Raw genomic sequence first — 26,131 nt, forward strand, 5'->3', positions numbered from 1 at the left:
ATTTAATTAATAATCTAACTAACGAATACTTTTGAATCTTGAAGGAGGAAGAAACGAGAACAACCGTACCGACCGTTTCAGTTTTAAGGGGATATGATGAATCGTTGGGAGTGACTTTGCTAAGAAGGTTAATGTCACTCCTTTGGTCCTTTGGGATGGGACAAAGGCATTTACACCTTGCCCTGGCTAATAAGCCTAGGTTAAAGCGCCCTTACTCGCACTGCTATCACACCGTTATTACAATTATTAAGAAAATAATAACTACAAGTTTTGCACCCACCAGGTCAAGGTCTGAATTGAATAGATTACGAGTCTCATTTACAAATTCTCGCCGTCGAAAGGAAAGAGGCTAATTCAAAACACTTGTTCCACTTGACACAATGCGACAATATTTACGATATATGCAAATTACGCGGTGACGACGACGCCGCCCCGCAGAAACGAGGTCGAAATAAAACCTGGCGATAAAGTCTGCGAGTTTAAAAATGCATATTTGTATTCATATGATCCCTCCCTGCTTCTCCATTCGAATGTTTACAGTTCACAAAACTAGCACTCGAGAAATTGACTTTCTCGTTTGGTTCGATACTTGTACGGGATAATTTTTCCCACCGGCTCTAAATTTATGATCCCTGATGTGTGTAGAGTAGTGTATGACATCAACCGACCGAACAAGTCGTCGTTGTCGCCGCCGCCGGTTCAGCATCATTTTCTCCTCTAACATTAATTAACATCAACCATTTAATCATAAAAGTAAGTGACTTGCTCTCATTTTTGCCAATGATGATGACTTTTTTTTATTTATTCCCGTAACACGTCTCGCCCGCCGGTTAGACGAGAGTACCTTCTTGAGTGACTTCTTTCCTGGTCGGCCTCCTCCGGTTGGATTTGATGCGCGATTTGGTCCCAGAGCAGTTTCAACCCACGTCAGCAGAGCTAGCACAGAGTTGCAGTACACCACAGCTCATTGCACTTTTTTTCTGATGCATTATGATTGATGCAAAATTGTGCGCACTTACTTCGGGTTTGTTAATAAGGGGGAGGTAGGAGTTTCGATCGTAGCTTTTGAAGTACTTTGTAGTCTTGACGTTCGACACATTTTTAACGAGCTAGGAAAACTTTTTCACTTTTCTTGAATTAAAACCTCTCAACACTTATGAATTGAATTAAAAAAATTAATATTGATAAACGTCAAAATATTACCCCTCTGAAAAATCCAGCTACGCCTACTGTGACCAACCAGTAGGTACAAGTCGACTCTATACTGGCAAGCGATAGCGACAACCATGGTGATGATGATGATGATGATGAGCATCATTTCCTTCGGGCTCTGTCAAGTCAATCAGTCCATCAGAATCGTTGTCGTCGTCGTCGTTGTCAGAGCTATTAGGAGCAGCAAAAAGGAGTGACAGTTGGCAAGCGGAATTACTTTGGCGGGGGGAAATTCGAGGTATAGAGAGTAAGAGACAAATTTGCATTGTTTTAACCTTTTGTCTCTAGATAGAAAAAGTCAGCCACACTGGCTTTCAATAGTTAGAGAGGTTGTTTTTCGTGATGAACTGCAGAGAAGACAGAAAAACCATCCGCCATTGATTAGTGCGACGTGGGTGTGATTATGGTTGGGTGTGGAAAAATGGCAAAAAAGGAAAAAACAAGTCAACTTGAAAGTAAGTAATGTTTTGTTGTCAAAGAAATACAATATCCCGTTAGAGAACAACTCCCATCATCAACCGTCTCCATAGATGAGATAGGCCTAGTTCAGGTCAGCAAAATGATCGAGAAAGCTAAGAGGAAAAGCTGGGGCCAATTTTCTAGGTGCAATCTCGTTCAAGCGATCCGACGACCGAATTTTAGAAGATAGTCAACGCTGTAAACGGCAAGAGAAAAACCGATTGTTTCGAGAGCTTTCCTACTGGAGCTAGGGTCTCGGAAGGGCTCCCCGTCAGAATCCCACACTACAATTGCAGACGAGACTGGAAATGTAACCCACTAAAACACTGCTCAAGGCCAATTGCAGCGGGTCGTGATTCTGAATGTGATATTTATTGTACGGCTCGGATATGTGCGAGGATAGCGACTTCACGATCGCGTGTATTATCGCGAAAGGCTCGAGCGTTTGTACGTTGACATGTTCGATCGCGTTGGCGATTGTATGTCGCGTGTGCCGACGTGTGTCTAACTTTGCGTCTATAAATTCGATTTTATAACCGTGTGTCCATTCGCATATTCACGCGTGTTCTTGGATGATCGTGCGTGGACCGTGAATCTGATAATTAATTTTCGGTGTACGGTTCAGATGCTAGAGGAAAGTGAGATCTTCCATATCACTAGATTTCCCGGTCACGTCGCCATGGAAGGTGTAGTCTACACAGTGGATATGAGCTTTATTTTGTGATTGGTTCAACTGAATGTATGGGCCTAAGTTGATAGGACGGAGGGTAATGATTACCGGACGTGACCGATTCATGATCGCACAAACATGGACGTTTGTAGGTTCGCATTTGAATCTTCGTAAGTACTAAAACGTTCACCTTATCACCGGGATGTTATCATGTTTGCAAGATCGCGGGTGTAGGTGCCGTGGATAGTCGCGAAGAGCTCAAGCATTTACATGTTAACGTGTTTGTCGCATGTATAAGACTTCGCGTGTATAAAATCGATTTTATCACATATTCGCGTATATTTTTGATTGATCGTGTGCAGACCGTGAATCTGATACTTATTTTCGGTGTACGGTTCAGATACCAGAGGAGAGTTCCCCCATATCATCAAACGTTACCGGCCATGCAGCCATGGAACGCGTTGTTTAACGAATATGAACGTCATTTTTATGAATGGTCCAACTGAAGGCATGAGTCTAGGCTGCTAGGATCGAGGGAAGAGACATCCGGACGTGACTGATTCATAATCGCGCAAGCGGTGAGTTTATGTTTGAGACTGCTCTTCTAAATTTATAGGTGCTAAAACCATTCATTCAATTATCGGGATGTTTCAATGTTGGCGAGATCGCGTGCGTACGTATGTGTGGATAATTGCAATTACGTGTTCGCGTTTGTCACCAGAAGTGTGTTATTGTGAAGGCCACGAGCGTTTGTTTATTTTGAACGAGAGAGATTGTGAGTGTATATGAGAGAATATGCAATTGATTGTGTTAGTGTGAATCTTATTTAAGATATAGATATAGAAGAAAACATGACATGCCGAACAAAGATAAAAAAGGCAAAGGGAGTAAGTAGAAGCGTATAAATTGATTGATGCTATTTTTGGTACATTGGAAAAGCAAACTACTAGAAATACAACAAAAAAACAGACTAATGAAGTAGAATAACACGCATGTTACGTGCAATCAAACTTCTTGAAGTCGCCTAAATCCCAGAAAATGATATTTATTTACCATTAACGACAATTGAATTCTGTTAGAATTTTAACATGCAAGGCTGACCGGGGAATTGATGATTCACGTGCGTCGGTAGACCAATTGTACCTCAATTTATCCTATCCGATCTTCCCGAACGAGTCGAATCGAATGCGTGAATCTAACACAGGGAAAAGTGACCAAGGAAGGATTACCCACCATTCTATCATATACGCCACTTCTGCATCCACTAGTACTAAAAACTTTAATTTTTATTGCACTAACACTAATAGTCTTCTACTTTTACACTTATTTAATTAATTAACCTGTGCACGGTGACGAAGCCGACCGATAAATCGACACACAATGACCCCCACTGCGAGCCGTGTCCATCAACACCGTCATTAAGCTGTGGAACAATGTCTGCAAACACCAGTCGACCACGCCAGCGGACACAGGCTAATGATTGATTGTAAGTTTAGGCAAGTGCAGAGTATAAAAAAACCAAAAAGCCCTCTCGGTCCCCTCGATGCACCACTATCGAGGCGCGTGATGCAATAACCATCTTAAAGCAGTGGTCTGTCAGAGGCCTTTAACAGTGATGCACGAAATATGCTTAATGATGCTTACAATATCGTCAAACCTATCAACCTAGGGGAGGGCGCAAGAGAAGAAGAGCCGGTTCTCTCTTCAAATCGACGAAAATGCAATATTTGATCAACTAGAGCTGGCTAATGGGAGAGGTGCATTTCCGCTTTATCCCGCCCTTCAACTGTGCGTCTTCGTTTTCGAGAGAGAAATTTGTAAGGTCATTCAATTACTTTTCGTCCGGACATGGGCAAAATTTCAATAAACCCCTCCCTTTCTAGTTGTAAGCCGAACCTCGTCTATTGGAAAATCATAAATTCACATTTTGACAAATCCTAGAAATCAAAATTCAACTTACAAGATCCCTGAAGTTACGGTTAACCTTTCTCCGACACGTAAGACAGGTCAAGAGGAACTGCGAAAAGAGACAATGACTCATTCGCAATTGTAAGTGCGGGTTTCCTCACTACTTGGGTTCTGATTTTAAATTGCTCGACAGACCCTAAATGACAGGGCGGCCTACGTTAAAAAGACACGATTTTTAAATTTTATTTCTAAACCACTCAGCCATTAGATTATATAGTTGGCAGCTATCTAAAGGTTGTTACGAACAAAAAATTGGACGATCTCAACTTCACGCTGTTCGTTAGTTTGTGACATTTGCTGTTTAGTTGTGAAAATGGCATCGAAGCAAGAGGAGCAACAAAGCCGAATTTCGCTAGTGCATCTCTGTCCGAGATGTCGCAAGCAAGTTGGGTGGGAACCAAAAAACCAGTCGAACTATCGACTTACAAGAAGGTGGTGACTCCAAATCGTAACGATAAGCAAGACAAGGCCAGAGACTGAACGTGGAGGCTATATCGGTAGTTGCTAACAAAATTTGATTGCGTGGAACAGGATGACGAAATCAATGCTAAGGCACGCTTCAAACAGCATCCTGGATAAGAATATTATACGTCGACTGGAAGAGGAAGGTTGGCAGTTGTTAAAGATTGCAAAGAAATATATCGTATGGCCGGTCATCTGTTCCTGTGGATTAAAGAGCCACATTTGCATCGCAACCGGGGCCATCCACCAGGAAATGTATGTGCAGGAGTACCTGTTGCCTTTCCTCAAGCGCAATTGTTCCGTTCTGTTTTGACCGGTTTTGACATTGTTAGAATCAGGATTCCCGTTTACTTAAAAGGTGACAAAATAGAGGGACCACTACACGATTTATTCACACCTATTTCCGATAAGTTCCGATAAGTTCCAAAAAGACGGTCAAAGGTATTTTTTAACTTTCTGACATGTTCTTAATTAAGTGTCTTCAACAAAGTTTCATGAAACTGTATTGTGCATCTAAATAGATTTGAACTTTTTTACATTATGGGGTACTTGCAAGCCTCTATAACAATAAATTTGAATTAATCAAGGGAATTAGCAAGATTTAGAGTCGGAGGTTGAGTCATCTTAAAACGTGCTAGTATTGCCACATGCATGTGCACAGATCACGAAAAAAACAAAATATGACAATGCTTATTTCGGCCGTGCGCGAACCAAAAATTTTCTAACCCGATAAAGAGGTCAATGACAATAAGGTTAAAACCTCATAAATATACAATGCTGAGTTTACATTCGGGTCCTATTCACACTGAATTCAGCTCAACTAAATTTAGAAACTGATGTCTCGGCGCTTTTTTAGTTTACTTGAGAAAAATACCAAGTTGCTACCGCGTACACTTCACCGTAAACACTTTACGAATAGAGCGATGTTCGAAAATGTCAAAAAAATTGGAGCATTTTTCCAAACAACATTGCAGTATTTTAGTCAGGGTACTCGACTTGCAAACTCAATTATCACTTGGTTACTATTCAGTATGCTGAGCATTATTCGTGTGATCTTTGGGAATCCGATTTCGGAATTTCATATCATTTGATACGTAACTGCTCTGCAGTAATGCAATGGCGCATCCGGATTTTAGGTTCTCCATACATAGATAAGTACAGGTAGGTAAAACTCAAGGTTATGTTATTGTTCCGAACAGGCAAACGCACCTTGTCGAAAAGGACGTAATCAGGCACAGTAGAACAAGCGAAATTCACCCGATGCAAGTCTGACTGGACGAATGCATATGAAACTCGAATCGGTGACAACACCATGTATCTCTACCTTGTGTGCGGGTAGGTACACGCGGAACTCCGTTGTAAGGATCTTATCGCCAGCAATGGCATTTGCTTGCTTTAAATCATCTTAGCGGATTTTTGAAATTGCGTTTACAGTTTTAGTAAGCTTAGCGCTTTATTTCTGGGTCGGAAAATGGTTCAAAAGCGGTCCAACCGAGTTCAAGGGGTAGGACTTCGAACGTAGAATCAGAATCGTTTATGACAATTCTTGTTGGACATCCATTAGGGAAATTCAGCAAAATGCAAGTATTTTTTTGCGAATATTGTTGCACGTAAGGATAGTTTTACGAAACTGCTACAATTTCGACATTGGCGGAGCAGTTCATCCAACAGTAAGAAAGTTCTGAATTTTTAAAGAACAAATGCGATGTTCAGAGAGGTTCTGAGCGCTATAACATAGTTTCACAAATTTTTCTGCGTATACAAAGGATGCCCTAAAACATCACGTAAGTAGTGCAAGAAAGGTTCATAAGTATTAGGAAAGCACAGCGTTTTTCGGGGAGGTTGTGTACGCTATAAGGATGTTTTACGACCCAATCTTCAGGGAATTCATGAAAGTTTCGGGAAGGATCTATGAACTTCTAAAAGTGGTCTACAAACTTCTGTGGAGTTCAGCTGTGAGTAAAGGTCAAATGTTAGGAAAAATCTGCAAATCCCAGCGAAGTACGGCGAGCTCAAAAATTTGGAAAAACTACGATATTCTACGAATCTTAAAAAAATCAGCGAAATATTGGGAAGATGTTTGTAGAACTTCTTGAAACTGGGCTAAAGTTTCCATTAAACTTCCGGAAGTAGCGCTACTGCACTGAGTGCACGCAGCTCTGAAAATCTAGCGAAATCGTCTTAGCGCACCAGCGGCTGCTTGTTCAGTGGGCCATTTACGCGACTTCCGGAGGGTTAACTCAAAGTGACACTTAGAAAAAACTTTTTTCAATTCACCCACCCATCTAGAGAAAGTGACACCTATAATCAAACAAAGCTGATGACATACCCTGGTCAGAACTCTGCGTGCCAGTTCTGTAACCAGGTGATCCACCGCGGAAAACAATGCGTCGAAGTAGGCAACGAAAACTTATTCTTACAATCAAAACTAACAAACAGCCTGCTAAACCACAGATAGCCGCTCAATCAATAATTGCTGCGCCTAGTATCTCGAAACCAACAACCAGCACATGCAGCGAAGTAATGAACAGAAAAGGCGCCTAAAACATGACAAGGAAACCTGAAACAGTAACAACGAAAACAATATCGTAAGTATACAGTAGTGAGGGAGAGAACAGATTGAACGATCCACAAGCTGTAGTGATGGTAGCAAATGTTTAATCGCCGCTAAGGAAAATCTTTACAGGCAGTGGCAAGCTCTGTGATGAAGATACAGTTTCGCATTAATTTATGTTGTTTTTTCTTAAATAAAATGGATGAACTGGCAGAGAACATCATAAAAACGTCCTTCAGAAGAGATTTCTTACGCTCAGAAAAGGCTACGCACGTATGCAGTTCAAATTGCCATGTGCTAATTCTGTCACCAAACTGCAACCGTGCACAATCGTGGAAGCAATTAAAGAAAAACTACAACCGAATGTAAACAGGAGGCAACATTTGTTACATCAATTCCTTTAAACTAAACCACCAACCAGCTGTTCATTCGTTAGCGAATACTGAACTATCAATGACTATATCTCCTACTTCTAAAGCAACAGTCAACAGCACGAAAATAAAAGCAAATCACAATCTAGAGATTATAAGGTCACGGCTAGAAAGTAGCGGACACGTAGTTAGACACGTTTATTAATAACGGGTCTTGTACAATAATTTACTGCGTGTACGTACCCGCAAATGAAGTTGAGATAAACGGCGTGGTCAAAGAAGAAGCTTTATCCTTGTAAGCCATTTTATAAAGGTAAAAACTGTCAAAGACCTCCAAAAATAACAGCATAAGGGAGTGTAGGTATAGAAGTAAAACAAGTGGTTCCGGAAATCAGACATGGGGTTCCCAAAACTTTCTGGAATATACAAAATCCCAAGCTTTTCTACTTTTTAACTGGAGAAACTACTTGATGTTGAACTAGTGAAATTCTTCGGCATCGTGGATCAGGTTTTTAAAGCTTTAAAAATTTCAGAATTTTCTGAAAAAAATTCTCCCTTAAGTTAGTGAAATAGACTAATTCTTCCTCGTATCCTCCGATGGTTAAGTTATCAGAAGAGCTCACCAATTCGATCACAGTTCTACAATGCAGTGCAGGATAATCCTCCTGAAAATGGATTCACTGAAGCACTTCTTATATAGATCCAAACGTCCACGATTTTAGTAATATTTGTTTGACGCGAGGAGATTCAAAAGGAGTTGTACTTTTAGAGATTAAAAAGAGCTATTCTTTCAAGCGACACCAGACACTGAAGTTGTCGCTTATCAGGTTCAAATCACACGCAAATTCTTTGTATTTTTTCCATTTAGGACATTAAACGCTTGTCCCTCATGATTGAACACAAGTGAACGTCATTTCTGTCCTAAAACTAAAAAAAAAATCCTCCGACCACAACTCATATCGACCGATTAAAATTCAATGTCGAACAGACATTTTGCCGTTCTGATTTTTGCAAGTCAAACATTTTTTCGTGCATCACAAGTCTATGCAAATAATTTCCCGCACATTTGCTTTTTTATAATGAAGCCCTTCAAATCAGCAGTGCGCGAAACACATCTCCTAGCCATTTCGCAGTGATGCACCGTGCAATCGATTAAAAGCACCCCTGGCAACTGTCCAACCGCACATTCGCAGTAGAGAAAAAAAAACAAGTGATCAAATCAAGGACTCACCTCTTCAGCGTCACATTCTTGCTTCCGCCGAGCTTGTTCATCTTGACCTTCTTACCGCCGGAACCGTCAGCGGACCCAGCACCGCCAGCACCACCGGTCTGTTCCGAATCGGCATCACTGGTATCCACGATGATGCCACTGCTCGGCGTTTCCACCGACGATTGCGACTGCTGTTGCTGATTACCGTTAATTCCGTTCAGATTCCGGGTCACACTAGCACTGGCACTCATTTTGCCGCCGTTGTTGTTGATCGTTTGGTTGGTATTTTTGCGATTATTGCTCGCGACCAAATCGAATCCTTCGTGAGCTTGCTCACCACTGGCGTCTTCTTCGACGTTGTCACCGTCGTCGTCGTCATCATCTTCACAATTGTTCACCGCACTGTAGCCATTGTGGCTGTGACCGTGACTGGTAGCCCCGATCGCCACTTTGAGTGGTCCTCCATGGTCAACCCCGTTAGCACCGACACTACCAGTTGCCCCGTTGCCAACTAACCCTCCACCGCCAATACCACTACCACCATTCTTCAGCGAGGAATTCTTCAGCACACTCGCAAGCTTCCCATTCACGTTCCCGTTGACCAGGATGAGATTGTTGAAATTTTTATCACTTTTCACACTTTTTGAACCACCGCCGCCTCCACCAAGCAGACTGGTGTGTTCATCACTCAGATCTTCCGACCCATTATGATGGCTGGGTCGGGCCACTGCCGCACTGTCACCTATGCGCTTTCCAAACTTTTTCCTACCACCACCATCAGTACTGTCCTCCACCGAACCTGCTGACCCGGATGATGACGAAACCAGGTGATAGCGGTGATTTGTTTTGATAGCCGATTTGATCACTTTTCCGGTGCTCGGCCCGGATCCAGATCGATTGTTCGACGAATCTTTCCCCGACTTGGAACCTTCTGGATACAGGACCGTCCCTGGGGAACCGACACTCGTGGTGGTATTATTCAGATTCAAGCTCAAATTTCGCGCCGCAGCAGCAGCACTGGCCGCCGTCACTGAGGGCGATTTTTCCTCAACTGGTAGCATATAGGAGAGCATTTTGGCTGCTCTATACTGCGCGCTGCGGGAGGGTGTGAAAAACCCCCGTCCCCAACACTGATGATGCACCGACCGACGTTCGCTCGACGGTCTAGTAGCTGGTAATAGTTCAGTTCAATACCGACACCGACCTGGCCTCTACGAACGAGCTGATGTTGATGATTGTGATGATGACGATGATGATGATGGGGTGCACTATGCGCAATTGCACAAATGCACTCTTCTCTCACTTCGCTGCCGATTGACCGACTCTCCGGTTCAGTTCGCTTCCTCTTGCCAGTAGAACTGTTTCGAAACTAGAATCATCGAGACCACCCTCGTCGCCGCCGCCACCGCCATTAGTTTGCATACCACCACAACACACTGACTGATTGCACTGAAATTGCGACGTTTGAAATTCTTCTCTTTCGTGCGGTGTTTCTCTTTCTCACACACCTTGTCTTCTAATCACACTTTTCTCAGCCGGATGAGAACGAAAATCTCAGCGTCTAACAAAACAGGATGGCCGAAAAAATGGGATTCCTGTGATTTCCTGGGTTGACCTGGGACACGGTATGCTTTGTTGACCGAAAATCCGTTGTTGCAGGTACCAGATTAGGTCATCCTTGAAGCTGTCATTTTCCCGCTGACTGATTTCTGAAAAGAAGAAAATGCAAACAAAAGCGTTGTTAGAATTCATTTCGAACAGTAGTATACGAAACTGTTAACGTTTGAAAGAGAAAGAGCGACGAGAGTGATGTGGGATGAGCTGTTTGCAAAGAAAATGTTATCGATTTTTCCGAACACCACCACCGCCACCATGCAAATAACAAAGTTTTTCTTCTCCTTGGATACCGTCGCGGGCGCTGATATACAAAAGTACGCACACACACCCACTCCGGTATGGATTCAAACGTGGTTGTAGCAGGCCATGTGTAGTATAGAAAATGTGCTGGAAAATGACCCAGCATAGCAGATACGGATGTTTTGGTGGTGGACCTGTTTGTAAACATACGAACGAGTTTTAGGTACAGGCAAGGTGTGAATTTTTGCACAGTAAAATTGGCTTGCTTTGATATCGAGGGGAACGTCACTTCAGAATATTTTTGGAGAAAATTTGAATTAGGTCGTGACTTTGAAACCCCCTCTTTACTTTCTCTTTCGATTATTATGCTGTTTTCCTGCACATATTTTTACTAGAATATTATGCAGAGTTGGGTAGTAAATGCTGAAATGACCGAGTAATGAACAGAAGAGAAAAACCCCAAAAAGAAATTCTCATTGTGACTTATGTCCTAATCTGAAATTGCCCCAGATTTGTAATCCTAAATTTCGCTGGTTAGGAGGCGCAGAGTAAATTGTCATTGTGGATATAGGTTTCCATGCGTGGTGGAGGCCTGTGCAAAATTGACTTAGACACTACTTCGTAACAAGTTCCATAACTTCTTCGGGCGAAAATGTTGTAGATGTGTGAAGTGCCATCTCATGGCGAACATGTGAACAAATGAGATTGACGAAAACTCCTACACAAACTTCAAGAACGTGGCTCCGGTAGCCAGAGCTGTAATGTGGTCTTCCGGTGCCCTTGGCGATGTCTCAGTTTTGCTCCCCATCGGTATTTACTTTGAAATTCTTTTTCAGTTCGACCTTCAAATAATAATTTAGTGTGTACATGGTAATGGGACACTTATCTCAAGTTATTTTATGACTTATCCTCACTTAGTTCAGATCAAGACTTTCACGTTCTCCTAAGGCTGGCGTGCTTGACGGGAATCAACATCACGCTATGGCTGCCTGTGCAAATACAATGCTCCAAGGTGAGTGAAGATTTTGAACAGCAATCGTACTTAATGGGACAAAATTGTGTGTCTTCAAACTAGTATCGGGTGACTTTTGGCGGGACTGCTTTGCGTTTAATTGCGTCTTTTTCGGCAAGGATTATCATCGACCTCTTCTGTTGTTTATACTGCACGTCATGCATTGCACTTAATACAACGAATGGGTAATTGTAGCAATAATGCTCGGTGTGACAACAGCGCAGATAATCATGACTCTTGCATTTGGGAATGCTGAAAAATGTGCCTATTGTGGGGAAAGCCCATATGATCTAATATCATGTCTCGTGCAGAAATATCAAAAGGGGCTACGTCAATTACTACGATAAATCATGACCTTGACTCACGAAGAGAGATACTCTGACGATCTCCATGTAGTGACATCTTTAACTGTTTCCTAAAAACTATAGGTATACTCTTTGTAATGGCTTAATTTTTTATCTTGGGAGGCCGGTAAATATAGCAGCGCGAGGAAGCTTGGATACAAAACGGAAGCAAACAACTTTTGGTCTTAGACAATTGAGACCAAACAACGAGTTTCTAGCGCTTCCTAGGACCAATCTCATGTGACATTTTAACCACAGAACTTAGTGCATGACTTGTTGGGCCTAGACCTAGGGATGTCTCCTCCCGGCATCGAGAAGACTTCAATTCCCACGGTACGGCACGCGTTGATAATTGCTCTAGCTTATTCCAATCTTTGCTACAGCTTTAAGCAAGTGACCTGCTTCACTACCCATGGCCACACATCTGTCCCATTTGTGTTTCCATGAAACTGAGAAAATGAGTGTAACAGTTTGCAATAATTTTCGCTTTTCAAAAATTGGAAGTCTTTGCAGTTGCAACTTTCGTGTTGGACAACTCAAACACGTTCGTTATTTAATCTTTTTTCCACTTTACATTTGAGAATTTATTGTAAATGAATCTGAATGGGACTGACAGGGCCGTAGCGTGGTGCCTTTGGTGAAGTAATAATTTTGCGCCCCTTGGATGTTTACATTGACTTTCGTTTTCAATTCGACTCTCATGGAAATGTCACATATTCTGAATTATTTTATGATGAATCCTTACTTATTTTATTAAACAGATCAAGATTGACAACGACGTCGTTGTCGTCATAACCATAAGAACCACTAGAGGCTGTCCGCAAGGAGAGGTTCTGTCACCACTTCTGTGGTCGCTGGTGGTAGTGGATGAACTCCTTAATGAACGGAAAGGTCTGGGATTCGATGCAACGGGTTACGCAGACGGCATTGTCATCACTATAGGGGCAATGACGTACCCACGATCTCAGATCGTGTTCAAGCAGCATTAAACTTGATATTGCAATGGTGTAAAAAGGAGAGTATTAGCATAATTCCCAAAAAAAAAAATCATAGCGATTGCAATTACAAAGAAAAAGCAAATCAAACTGAAACCACTATTGCATTTGCTACGGCAGTAAACAATTTTTTAGTAATAATAGAATACTGCTGTGGCATCTGCATAATGTAAAAAATACGGAAAGTTCTGTATTTTTTTGCAAAAACTTAAAAAAAACTGGGGCCGCAAAATAAAAACGACGTACTGGCTTTATAGTCAATTATCAGACCAATAATAGCATATGCATCAATGGAGTGGTGGATCAGAGTGGGAAGCAAAAAGGCCTGTCTGAAACCATGGAAGATGCAAAGTGTGGCTTGCCTGGCAATTTCAGCGGAAATGAGCTCGACACAAACGATTACCTTGGAAGCAATGTGGAGCCTAGCAGCATTACAGGTTCATATCAAAAAGAGGCAACATGTAACACGTTCACAGGTAAAGCTGCGATCTTCCATTCGATGTAGGTTGGCATACCTTACCGAACTGAACGGATGAATGCGAGGCCGTCCCCGATCAGAATGAAATAACAAGATTATAACAAAGCACAATTTTTGTAGGATATTGTATTATAAATTAGGTCTCGCTAGTAGTTAAAATAACAGAACTTTATAACAAGTTACAATGCGAGATATAGTTTTGAAACATTTCTGTTATGCGTTTCTGATCGGGTCATGTCCCGAAAGTTACCCTTGAGTCTAGAATATAAGATATGCTGGTGTGGATGCAGGTGACTGGTTCATACTATTGGTTCTACAAGGTTACTGGTTCTACGCCGAGGATATTTGCAATTCAAATCAGTCTCAGAAAGTGTTTGTGTAGAGCTACTAAAGGGACAAGCTGTTCATTTTGCCAGATAGTCAGATCCGGTTAAGTGCTCTGGGTTTCTGTAACTTCGAGTCTAAACTCGTCGATAGTTGTCGCCAGTTGAGTTGACGAGTTTCACAGATCTTCGGCTATGCTTTGGACTTGGACCTAGCGCCGTCAAGGAAAAGCTTGTTGTCTAGAAGCCAAAAAATTTTATGCCATACCACCCCTTTTTCACCCACCCAAAGAAAGAAACAAGTGCATTTCTCACCTTTCGTTAATCAGAACTAAACATAAATTTTGATCATCTATCTTCGGTAAGCAATTACGGCTACGGGTAGAACTAATATTTAGAACTCCGTAGTAAACTTTTTCCAACATTTTTGATCTAAGACGAATGACAAGAAATTTTGCTTTGAATCCGATAGACTAAGCCACACACACACACGTACCCATCGCTAAATCGTCCGAAGGCCAGCCTGACGAAAGCCTGAGATACAATGTCTGCCCAGGAACTGACGTTCATCGTAGATGATTTTTCAAACCAGTTGAAGGTCTGTGTAAAAGTCAATGGAGGACATTTAGAGATTTTAAGGTAAATGCTATGTTGGGTCGAAACTTCCTGACGCTTAAAATGTCATAAATATCGAACCAAAATTGTTTATGTAAAAAATAGGCAATAAAAAACATAATCCTACGTACGTCGCTGGAAAAATCAACTTTGAGTACTGTGAAAATTTCATACCGATCAAAAATGTTTTGTTTCAGTTACGCAATAACATAACACAGAGAAATAGCGAGTTCGTAATTCTCGGGATCGTTTTGGGTATTTTACAAATGTCGAATTCAGATTCTCTAAATTTAAAATTAACGCGTTAATTATTTATTGCACATATTCTTCAGATGCTCAGGACGGGACAAACCGCCTCGGAATCCTTCATATTGCTCCATCAGGTTTGTATAGAAATTGATATGAAAACCGATGCATGACAACGAAATTGAAAGAACTAATCTGAAAGATTATGGAAGGAACAAAAGTTTTCGTTTAAAGAATAAGTACTTACCTTAATCGATAGCATGATTCAAACAAACAATGACTTATTTTATGTATAAAGGTGGCATAGTTAACATATGTATTGGTAAATTCTTCAAAACTGAGTCGTTTTAGATTATTTTGCTGGTATAGTTGGAAAATCCAGTATGGGTTGAAAAATATTGTTAGGTCCATACACTCTTATTCTGGACGATCCGAATCGATGAAATGATGATTTCCTGAAAACGAATATTTAAAATTAATTATCCTTTTTACTCTTTTAAGCGTTTATCATAGGCTACTCACGAATAAGTTTTGCTTACAGTTCTGCTCCTTTCTTAAAATCAGGTACAGGAACTGAAAATAATGCTCAAGAAACGGTAGACATAAATTGAGAGGATTAAAACAAAACTTAAGAAATAACGAAAAATACAATAAGAAGTATACTCAGACAACAGGAACAATTAGACCTTCCAAACATACGATTCCCAACTCAGGTGAATTTCAAGATTTATTATTAATCAACCAGTTTATTTTAATTTCGAAGCGTTTCCCAACCAATTCAGATTGAAACCGACGAGGAAACAAATCTCCCAGCCTCGCTTGGATGACCACGGACGGAAGCGGAACTAATTGCCGCCGGCTGTCTTCGTTCAAGCCGAAGACATTCGCGCTTCGCGAATTTCCATTGCATGATACAAACCTGGAACCAAATCAAATTTAACCTTGCAGTAGCGCATGTCCCCGACGCGCGCAAGCATCTGCTGATGTAAATGAGTCGAAAGAATGGTCGAAAATATAAGACCGAACCGCGCCATGCGATGACAATCTGTGATCACCGCTATAGATGCCGACGACGATGGCGCTGAAATGTGGTGTCATAGACGGCTGGAGGTATTATTTTCTTGGATCTAAAAACGTTTAAGTTAATAGATTTCAATTTTGATTTAGAACGTCTGTTGGTCTGTGATCAACTGAGCGACACATGCAGCAGTAAAATGTTTAAATTTAACGCGGTCTATACGCATGGGACGGGGTTGGACTTCGGTCTACGTAGGATGGATGGGTCCGCGCTAGTCGGTGACGTCCATTTCGGAGATGCACTGGTCCCGCCACAGTTTACAGCGCACAGCTGCGATGCACAGAACGTGGTCGAACCCGGAGCGCAGCTATTAGACTATTACCCCAGCGTGAAAAACAAAGCACAACAAAAATTGGATTGCTTTGATCTAGAATCGCTGTCAGGCGTGATGTGATTTTTTATGGGTCATTCTTACTGAAGAAGGGTAACAAAAATAACGCTTGTTCTTCGCTGATTGTTCAGAAGCTCTCATAAATGAGTGAGAGGGGCTACAAATACTTGTTCATTGGTGTCTTCATTGTTGGAAATTATCATCAGTTCTTTCTCGTTTAGAACAATGAGATCGTATTTCATTTTTTGGAACTCGAACCTGAATAATAAACTTGAACCGAAGGTGACCGACATTCTGAGTTAAAAATCTTAATCCGGCACATAATATAGTTTGGTTACCCGGTACCAAGTCGTTGACCAAGTGGTGTACCGGAACTAATATAGGGCACAAAAAACCTTCCATCGATTGTACCAATATCAAAGGCCGATTCCCTCGTACAGCAGCGCATTATCCGAATGAGGCCACCGCACTTTTAACACACTCGGCTAAGTTTTCTAATCGATTTGCCGCATTTCTAATGCATTTTCCAGTTCTATAAACAGCTCCCGCTTGCTGGTTGTCGGTAATTTTACTCTTGGTGAAGTGCAGCTGGAATTTACATGTTCATGATGGATGCTAATGGAGATGATTTGCTGATTGACGAAAATGGTGCTTGACTCAGAGACGCGGAAAGAACTCGTCACGGGAATAAATTGGGTTGTAAAATTACGTTCCAGATAGCCATAAATCGATTTCCAAAAACAACTTACCATACTAAAGAACAACAGTAAGTCACCGAAGGTGACACCAATCCCTAATTTGCAAACGATAACCTGTATAAGGAAAGTTTTATTGGCCACGATCCACCGGGCATGGCGTCGAAGCCCCCTAAAAATCAACGGATGTATGTGAGTGTCCGTTTTCAGTCTCCATTCTGGGACAGCCAGAATGTATCGAAACAGCCACCCCCATATTTAGCATGTCATTTTGACCGCCACATGACGCACGTGAGTTTGTTCCTCCGTAACCCTCCTCGCTGCTGCTGCTGCTGCTGAACACTATTAATCGTTGTTATTGTTTGTCTTTGGCACCTTTTACGGCTTCAGGTTTGTTGGATTTTCCATGGACGTAAGAATAGATGAAGGTAGCCGGGGAGACAAATAGGACCTAGTAGAGGTAATGGACGATGGAATGTCTTTCAGTTCAGTTCAGGTCCACATTTTAATGGCTGTTTGTTTACTAACATTGTTTTAGATCCACGCGAAGGTGACACCGTATCGATTTTGTATTGAGGGGACTTTCCTAAATCGGCGGAAAGGAATTGCGACTTAGTGCCTTAGTTAGGAGGAAGTGCGGTTTTGTTCGAATTCGGGAAACTTCCGTCGATTCTTCTAGAAATAGGTTAATGATTGTTTAGAAGAAAAAATTCGACACAAAACTAACGAGAAATAATGATATTCAATAAATACTTACGATAAATGTCAACAATAACAGCAACAATATGCTCTCTGACAATTTGTTCCATTTTCCATTTTTTTGTTCCTGAAGTTTATTATCTCATAGCATGCTTAGTTACCCGTCGGTCTATTCACAAAATTTAAAGAAGAGATTTGCATGCAAGTCGCCTTGCGTGCAAGGATCAGCGTTGCAAACTACGATTTGTGATGTTCGATAATTAACCAATCTTTGACCTACAACTGACGCTGACGTCAATAATTTATGAGAATCAAATTTAAAACTCAACACCTGATTCGACGGAAACACATAGGTTCGTCAGCCAGCAAATTAACAAATTAAGCCCTCACAATCACCGTCACTAGTTTGCTCAGCCCGTGCATTCATAAAAAAAAAGTATTTTTCTCCTTGATCAAGCTGCCCTCGCCCTTGACCGTTGTCCCGTAGCAGACCCCGAAGAAACGAAAACATTAAAACCCCCCATAACCAATTACGGATAATCACCTAGCTCCGTTTCGTTCCGGGGATGTTCTCGGTGTAGCTTGGTACATGCTGCATCTTTTCTCTAACACATTGGAAGCTTCGCGGTCGGAGGCACCACCGAGCTCGATTTCTCCGCGGACAGCGTGACGCCATAAATATCAATTGTTCTCAATGAGTTAATCTTTTTCCGAGCACGAGCTGCCTAGTTAGCATTCGACCAACTGACGTAGTCGTAGTCGCTACGTGGACTACGGAATCGGAATCCTCAGTTTGGTCTTAACGAGGTCAATTCCGATAAATAACCGTTTAGATTTATTTTATGATGATTCGGGCTTCTAATGGACCGGATGGTGTTTAGATTGGGTGAAGCAGAAGTTCAAAACTATACTCAGAAAAGACCACGATCTACTTCGAAAACGAGGAAGTGTATGCTTTTCTTGAGTTTATGCTATCTCATCAGCAATAAAATGTTCTGTGCTTGCGGGACATCAACCGCGTTTCTGTGCGGCCAAGTCAGTGTACCAGATACTGATGAAACGAAGTCGACACGCAAATCCATCACTAACTACCCTTCACGGTCAAAAATGATTTTCATTCCAATTTTCCCCTTAGGAAGCAATATAGCAAAGAAAAAATTTATCGCCAGGATATTTCCAAAACGACCCCTCGATTTGCGTGACAAAAAGTGCAAGTAATTGCTTCCATCACACCGGTTCCGAGATTCCGGTCAAGCCATCAACCCGGGGGTGGGTTGAAACACTCCGATCAGAGGCTACCATTCGTTCCCGAGGCACTTTCCCGTTTCGTTTCGTTTTTTATTTGAAGCCATCAACCACCTACCAACCCAGTGAGAGTGAAGGGAAATATTGAAGGGAATAGGAGATTTTTATGCTTTTAGTTTTTTTCTCCTGCTCAGTTCTGCGTTTGCTCGACGGATTATAATTGGATTATTAGGCCACCATCCCGCAAAGTGGACAGAGAAGGCCCCCTCCTGCTTCGTCGTCGTCGTCATCGTTGGGGGAAGGTTGCGTTTCGTTTGCCAATCGGTGCGGAGTCGTGGAAAAGTGAGAGTCCAAAGCAATCAAATTGTCAGCTTGCCATGGAGAGGTAAGTGAAAAGTTAACTTTCCATGGCGCTTGATCGATGATTGTGGGTTTTTTTGTGGAGAATAGTTTTTCGCATCGATTTATTTTTCGATTGTATTCGATAAAAATCTTTTTCATAAATTCATGAAAAACTTCGTTGTTGTAAACAACTTTGCAGAAGGTCGGAACAACTTCAAGAGTTATCACAAACAGTAATGTTAGAACAACTTGTTTAATAGTTTTGCGCAGATAACGTAATATATTTTGATAACCTCACTACATATAGCACGCTTACACAAGCACATTAGCACATTCGTGAAGTAGTTTATAATAGTACTCTAAACAACTTTGCTGAAGACACTTAGTTTCAAAACAATTTTTAGCGTTAATTCCCCATAGTTACTTCTAGGAGGTAATATTGTTTTGTTAACTGATCGTCTACGATTCATCATTCCTGGCCAATTTTGTTTAAGTGTGTCCGAAGGAATTACCGGATTACCGTTACTCGAAGACGAAGAAAAAGTTTTACAACGAACAGCTGAATTTATTTCGACGGCTTTGGTGTAACCCTGATTACGGCGAAATACGAACAGCACATTAGACCGAAGTTAAGTACCGCTTTTATATTACCATCCCCATTCTTGTCCCTCCAACCTTCCTGCACTGGGCACTAGGGACGTGGAAAAATTATTTCCCCTGATAATGATGCGCCTCAAGGTGAGGTGGATGTCGAAATAAAATCGACTTTCCGATCGGAGCTCCTCAACCGGTCCCTTCGTGATCTTTTTTCGGACCAGAAAAAAATGATTGAATCGATTAGAGATTATTCGAGTTCTGACAGAGCGATATTCGGTCGTGATAGAAATACCGAAAATTCACCCTGATAAGCTTAGGTCGGTGGTGTTTAGGTAATTCAAAGCAGTCAAATGATATTGCTGGCTACGGGTCTTTTACGAAGGAGTAGAGAGTTTACGTACCAGCGAACCAGGTCGAAATAGATGGCGTCATTTTCGATTCAAGTTTCAATAGCATTGCGGGGTCGGCTAACTTTTTAAAGACCCTAGATGCTAGACTGCAAACGATGGTATTCAGCATTAGTCGCAGAGCTGACGGGAAGAGGAAATATGTCCTATGGAGTGACCTTCGCTTGGTCAACTCTACCCAACTACTTCCTCTTTGACAAGTGTCATCTTTTTGTGCCGGGGGTCATAAACTGCACTAATTGTAAATAATTGGGGGACACAGCCACACATAGCAGCAATAAGGCTCGTTGTGGAAAATGCGGTGGTGTCGAAAAGTGTCTCCTGCGTACACATAGCACGAGAGAAATCTTATGGAGTTACATAACTTTTTATTTTTCAAAAACTTGAATTTCTTTTATTACTTTATCTGAAAGTACAACTTCTTGAGAATATTTTCAGAAATTTTTATAGAGTCTGCCAATACATTTTTATAAACTTGTGCATATTTATTTCACTGAAAAATGTACTACCAACATACTTTAAGCTTGATGTAATAAAATCATTGCTTTATGCCTTTACGTAAATTTAAACATTCTTGACATTTTTCTCACAAAAAGGTATGTAACCCCTTAAGCACTCCGTACGTGTACGCGGAAAACGTCTTCGCATAGAAAGAATTCCCGACGGGCGGAACGCCTGACAAGTTCAGGTAGTACGCGACAATGACGGCCAAGAAACGCTGGTATTGGTGCCAGTTCGTAGGCGAGCTATCAAAAGAAACATCGACGAGCACTCTTTGGGGAACTACCCGAATAACCCGAATCAGTACTAAGAAACCGTGGAATATTCAAACCGTTCAATATTTTATTTCACCAATAAAGTCTGTCCAGATTATGTGCCAGCACAGAAGACCCATCGCGTCGCGTTCGCTCACGACATCACTAACGAATCATCGAATTTTCGACGGCGGAATTTTCACTTGCTCTCTTATCATGCAACAACAATGCGTCGGGGTTAGACAAAATCAAATTCAATTTGATCTATCTGACTCGGCGAAAAGGCATTTGCTGAATTTATTCAACAAGTTTCTTAAGGGTAACATTGTCCCTTATGACTGACTGAAGGAAGTGAAGGCCATCTCAAAACCAGGAAAATAAACCTCCGATCACAACTCGTATCGGCCGATTGAGGTGCTGTCCTTTATCTAAAAGTTGTTCAAGAAAAGGATCCTATTCCGCCTCGCTAATTGCGTCCAAGCATTTTAAATTTTGCGGTTGTTTTAGGCATTTTTGTAGTACTTATACTGTTAATTTGTGTATTATTGCAGAATCATATTTTTTTATTTTATTGTAGCTTTAATGGAATTCTATTGTAATTTTATGATATTTCTTTTACGGAGATGATATTTTTATAGTGTTTTATGGCACTTATTTTTTTCGGTTTTTTTGCATTTTCATGAGGCTTTTGGTCGTGACCGTTGCCTTCGGTGGTTGGAAACAGATTGATGCTCCATAGATACTACTAAGTATCAATTTTCAGCTTAGAATTTTTTGGGTTGAGATCCGAAAGCAACCTGTCGGTTATGTAACGATTAAACAGGCAATGGTACTTTTATGGTACTATCATACTATTTTTATGGATCTTTTACGGCATACTAATTATTCTTTTATCGCGCTTCCACAGTTTTCTTAAGGCACGTCATGATATTTTGTAATTTTAAGGAAATTTTACGGTAGTTCTGTGGTGTTATTACGGGATATTATAATGTTTTATGGTATAATTTGACACTTATGGTATGTTTGGTACTTTCATTATTCCTTTATGACATTCTTATGGTATTTTGAAGGTGCTTTTATGATATACCTAGTGCACTTTATCAGTATTTAACTTTTTATGGCAATTGAGGCAGGCGGGCGTTCAAGGAGACTGGACACTGGCGACCCAAGATCGATTAACCTGGCAATCTTAAATACATTCGGTTATGATTCGGAGTACCCGAAGTGTTCGCCCACTATGATGGCACTGATGATGACACTCTGTATGGTATTTTCATAGCACTTTTAATGAATTTATAGTGCTTCGTGATGCCTTTTATGTGATTTATATGGTTCGTTTGACATTTTATGGTGCTTTTACAGTAGCTTTACGGTAGTTTTATGATTCCTTCATATTTTTTATGGCTTTCATTACAATTTTTAGAGCACATTTATTATAATTTTAAGGTAATTTGAATTGGTATTGTTAGGGTTTGATTGTGGTATTTTATGGTTTTTATGGATGGAAATGTTTTGGTTCATTCGCAGATTTTTTCGTATTTATGGTATTTGTATGTCAATCTACCTGTTCGTTTCTTTGTTCTCAATATAACATTTTCTTTCGTTGTTCCATTTCCTCATTCGTTTTATCCTTTTTTCTGTTCTGATAAATAATTCTTCTTCTTTTCCGGTTATTTTTATATTCTTTTAATTTCCTTGTTTTCTTTTCCAGTCCAATTATTTGTATTGCCTTTCCCTATGTTTCTCTTCAAAATCCTTTACCATTCGCTTTATTTCTTTTCTGCAATACTGTTTTCCATTGTCCTTTTGCTTTTTTTTCATCTCACTCTTTTCCTTCCTCTCTGTTCTACATTTCTTTCAGGTATACTCCGGTTTTCCTGTTTCATTTTTTGTTTTAATCTTTCACTCTGTATTGTTTACTTTTTCGACGCTTATTTCTTCCCTTTTCACCTATTTTAACAAGTACATTTTCGTTTTTCTTTTTTTCTATTTTTATTAATTGTTTTTCATTTTAATCACGTTTTTTCCCGTTTTTTCTTCTTTCCCGTTTCGTTTGATCAGTATTCCTTAGTTTCTTTTATGTTCAAAGCCTTTTTCTGTTGTTCTTTTTATTTTGAAGTTTCTTTTTCTTAGTTCCTTTATTCTTTTTCTATTTACTTTTTCCATCTTTTATGGTATTTGTATGGCATTTTCAATTCCCTTTGACATGTTTGTAGTACATTTATGTTTGATACTTTTCCTTTTACTATGCTGCCCATGATCGCATATTTGTCCCGTTTTCTATGGGATTTCCTATCTTTATAGGACTGATTTGCGATCATGGGCAGTATAGTTCTAGTTCTTATGCGATTTGTATGGTTCCTCTAACAGGTTTCATTATTTTTATGTAAAACTTTATGGTGTTTTCGTGATACGTCTATGGTGATTTTTATGGTCCTTTTGCGATATTTGGTTTAATGGTAAGATTATTTTATTATTAGTTTATGGCATTTTAAAGATGTTTTTTGATTGGTTTATGATATTATTATGGTACCATGGCATGGCTTACCATAGTGTGCCTTTTGGTCACAGAACTAGCACGTGAGCGTATGTCCAGCGTATATACATAGGGTTCTTTGTATGTATTTTACACCTTGGGATGATCTGCCTTTAAAAGTGAAGTGAGACGGTATAGGTTGGCTCAGCTGCATTCGCACCACATGAACATCGATGTTTCGTTAGAGACGGATTCCACTTCCCCAAACTTCGACATGAAGCATTTAATATAATCCGTACTAGTGTGTGGCGCGAGATCGTGGAGCTGAATTTCCGTAAGATCAAGGTCCATATACACGGGGATCTTGGTATTGACGTTTTTATATTTGACGTCGTGTTGGATGTGGTTCCTCGCTACGAAACTTTCTGCCTCGGCTAAGGAGTTGAATGTCATTAGTACTTCTTGTCTCGTATGATGTAGCTGTATGTGTGCAACCTCTGTAAGAATATGTTCCATTTTCTCCTTGATTAAATGTTCCACCTAGCGCACTGTAGGTCTAAGAAGGGTCTCCGAAAAGACAATCGCGAATGCGTTCACCTGTAATGGGCGAAACTTATTTTGTGGTTCACTCATTTCATCATTTCACCTGCAGGTGGGGGCAGCGTTATTTTGCTGTGTCCATATGTTACACGTACACGTTAGAACGGCGCGGCGCGGTTGGTATTTCTTGTTAGTAAGCGATGCGTTTTTTAACTTCTGATCTGTACGAGATGAGAAAGCAGACTATAGGTTTAAATAAGAGCATTCCGTAGGTTGCTATGAGTTAGCTTGATTGAGTCGTTGGGCTTCGATGTTATACAATGCGTAAAAAAATAAATCAAATGCATTTTCTGTCTGATGGATCCTGTTGAAGCTTCTCCTTGTTAGTGAAGCATTACTTATATTGTACACGCAACATGGGGGTCAATGAGTCCGGCTACTCTCACGTCATTGTGCACATCCATACAGTCATCGCTGTTGTATATCCGTCTTCATCAGCGTTTGCTTCTTTGTTGGTGCTGCTGGTTGTTGGATTGGAGGTACTAGCTGTAATCGTTGTTACTGTGCTATTGGTACTAGTTGTAGATTTTGAGATAAAATAAAATACATCAGTTATTGGATGGATTTTTGACTGTATTCTGACAATTAATGTCGAAGGTTGTCTGTTGGTGTTGATTGCAGAAGTTGCATTTTTCGTATCAGACCAGAGTACGTGCACTGCTTTACTAATTTGTAGTTAATATATTTTCCCTCTTACAAAACTCAGATTTGGTCAGCCACATACCTAGTACGCGGACGTCGTTGAGAACAACAGTGCAAATGTTTTCTCCAAGTATTGCTCGTAACAGCTGCCACTTCTCGGTAATCTGACATGAATTATCCAATGTTGTCTGATTTATCGCGCGGTGCTAGGTCGAGTCCATTTATCGTTAAGTATATAAATAGTTGTCATGTTCTACTTAGTGTTGTATGCTGTTTTTCGCAATGAAGTTTTTTGCCAAGGATAAACTTCTCAACGTTATCTGTACACAATTACGGACGTGATGCAGCTGTATGTATCCAGGAGATAAAGCTCTATTTTCGCGTTCAGTAACTGTTCTAACCAGTGGACTCCAAGTCTAATATAAGTATATATAAATTGTGTTTTGCCGTAATGGAAAGACAGATTGATTTTTAGTTTTTTTTTCTGGCGGTTTGGATATACTTCTCGAAAGCATGGTTACCGCACAGTACTGCCTCAAATAGTGATTTGTAGTATATGAATAAAAAATAACGTGCTTTGATTGCAGTTTTGGTAAGGCGGGAAAATCTCGAAATCCCATACAAACTTCGGTAGCAAAAACCGAAACTCTTAGTGGAATAGGCCGATAAGATTTATTACATTCTTGTCGATCTAGCTGGAACGAACACTTCCGCTTTTTCCAGTTTAAAATTCCTAAACCTCAGCGTTGAGAACCAAACCAAGATGTGCATGCAGGGTAATGTTCAATGTTGAATTCATAGTTATTTATGGTTAAAATGATGATTTTTGGATGATTCCATGAACACCGACATTTGACGCGATTATATTTAGTGCTTAATATTTAATAATATTAATTTTTTTCTAAAAGTATGCGGTGATTCGAATGCCCAAAATATCACATTCTTAAATCAATGCGAAGAAAATGGATAGCAAAGGATACTGCTGCCATTCATAGGATCAACTTGGTGAAGGCGAAATTGGAATCATCACTCCCTTTTCTTCCGATTCAATCGACACAGCACGTAATGGTCGATGAATGTAGGCATGTTTAGCAACTTATGGAAGGAGCAAAGTAGTTCTGAGAAAAATTAATTTGGCTTCCTTCCATTCAGCTACTTCCCCCGAGAAAATAGATTGGGTCGGAAAAGATACTGTTTGACTGATTTATGCTTTTTTGCGTAAAATTGTAGAACTAAACACGCTAAGGGGTGTTACGAAAATTGTGCCCTTAATTCCTGATTAAAATGTTCACAAACTTGGAGCCATTATGACAAAGTAAACAATTTCCTGGTTTGCAAATAATGTCAATCTTCCATACACAGGATTTTTATGACTATATTGAAATCGTTTTTCCTCAAAAATACCTTCAAAAGCTACAAATCGAACCTTGAACGACACAAACTCCGAACTAGAATGACGCCCATGAAAGCCCCAACCCAAGAGAAGGA

The 26,131-nt window shown here is 40.5% G+C and overlaps 1 protein-coding gene across 1 annotated transcript in view; it reads right to left on the reverse strand.

Annotated features, from left to right (window-relative positions):
• LOC131689763 (uncharacterized membrane protein DDB_G0293934-like) overlaps positions 1–26,131 on the reverse strand; it is a 207,653-nt gene that overhangs the window by 130,462 nt on the left and 51,060 nt on the right. Inside the window, exon 3 of the mRNA XM_058975060.1 lies at positions 8,928–10,615. Within this exon, the coding sequence (XP_058831043.1) occupies positions 8,928–9,979 (1,052 nt within the window). The 5' untranslated portion in view covers positions 9,980–10,615. The remainder of the gene's footprint in view (positions 1–8,927; positions 10,616–26,131) is intronic.

Source organism: Topomyia yanbarensis, chromosome 1, assembly GCF_030247195.1.
Source record: "Topomyia yanbarensis strain Yona2022 chromosome 1, ASM3024719v1, whole genome shotgun sequence".
Taxonomy (NCBI): Eukaryota; Metazoa; Arthropoda; class Insecta; order Diptera; family Culicidae; genus Topomyia; species Topomyia yanbarensis.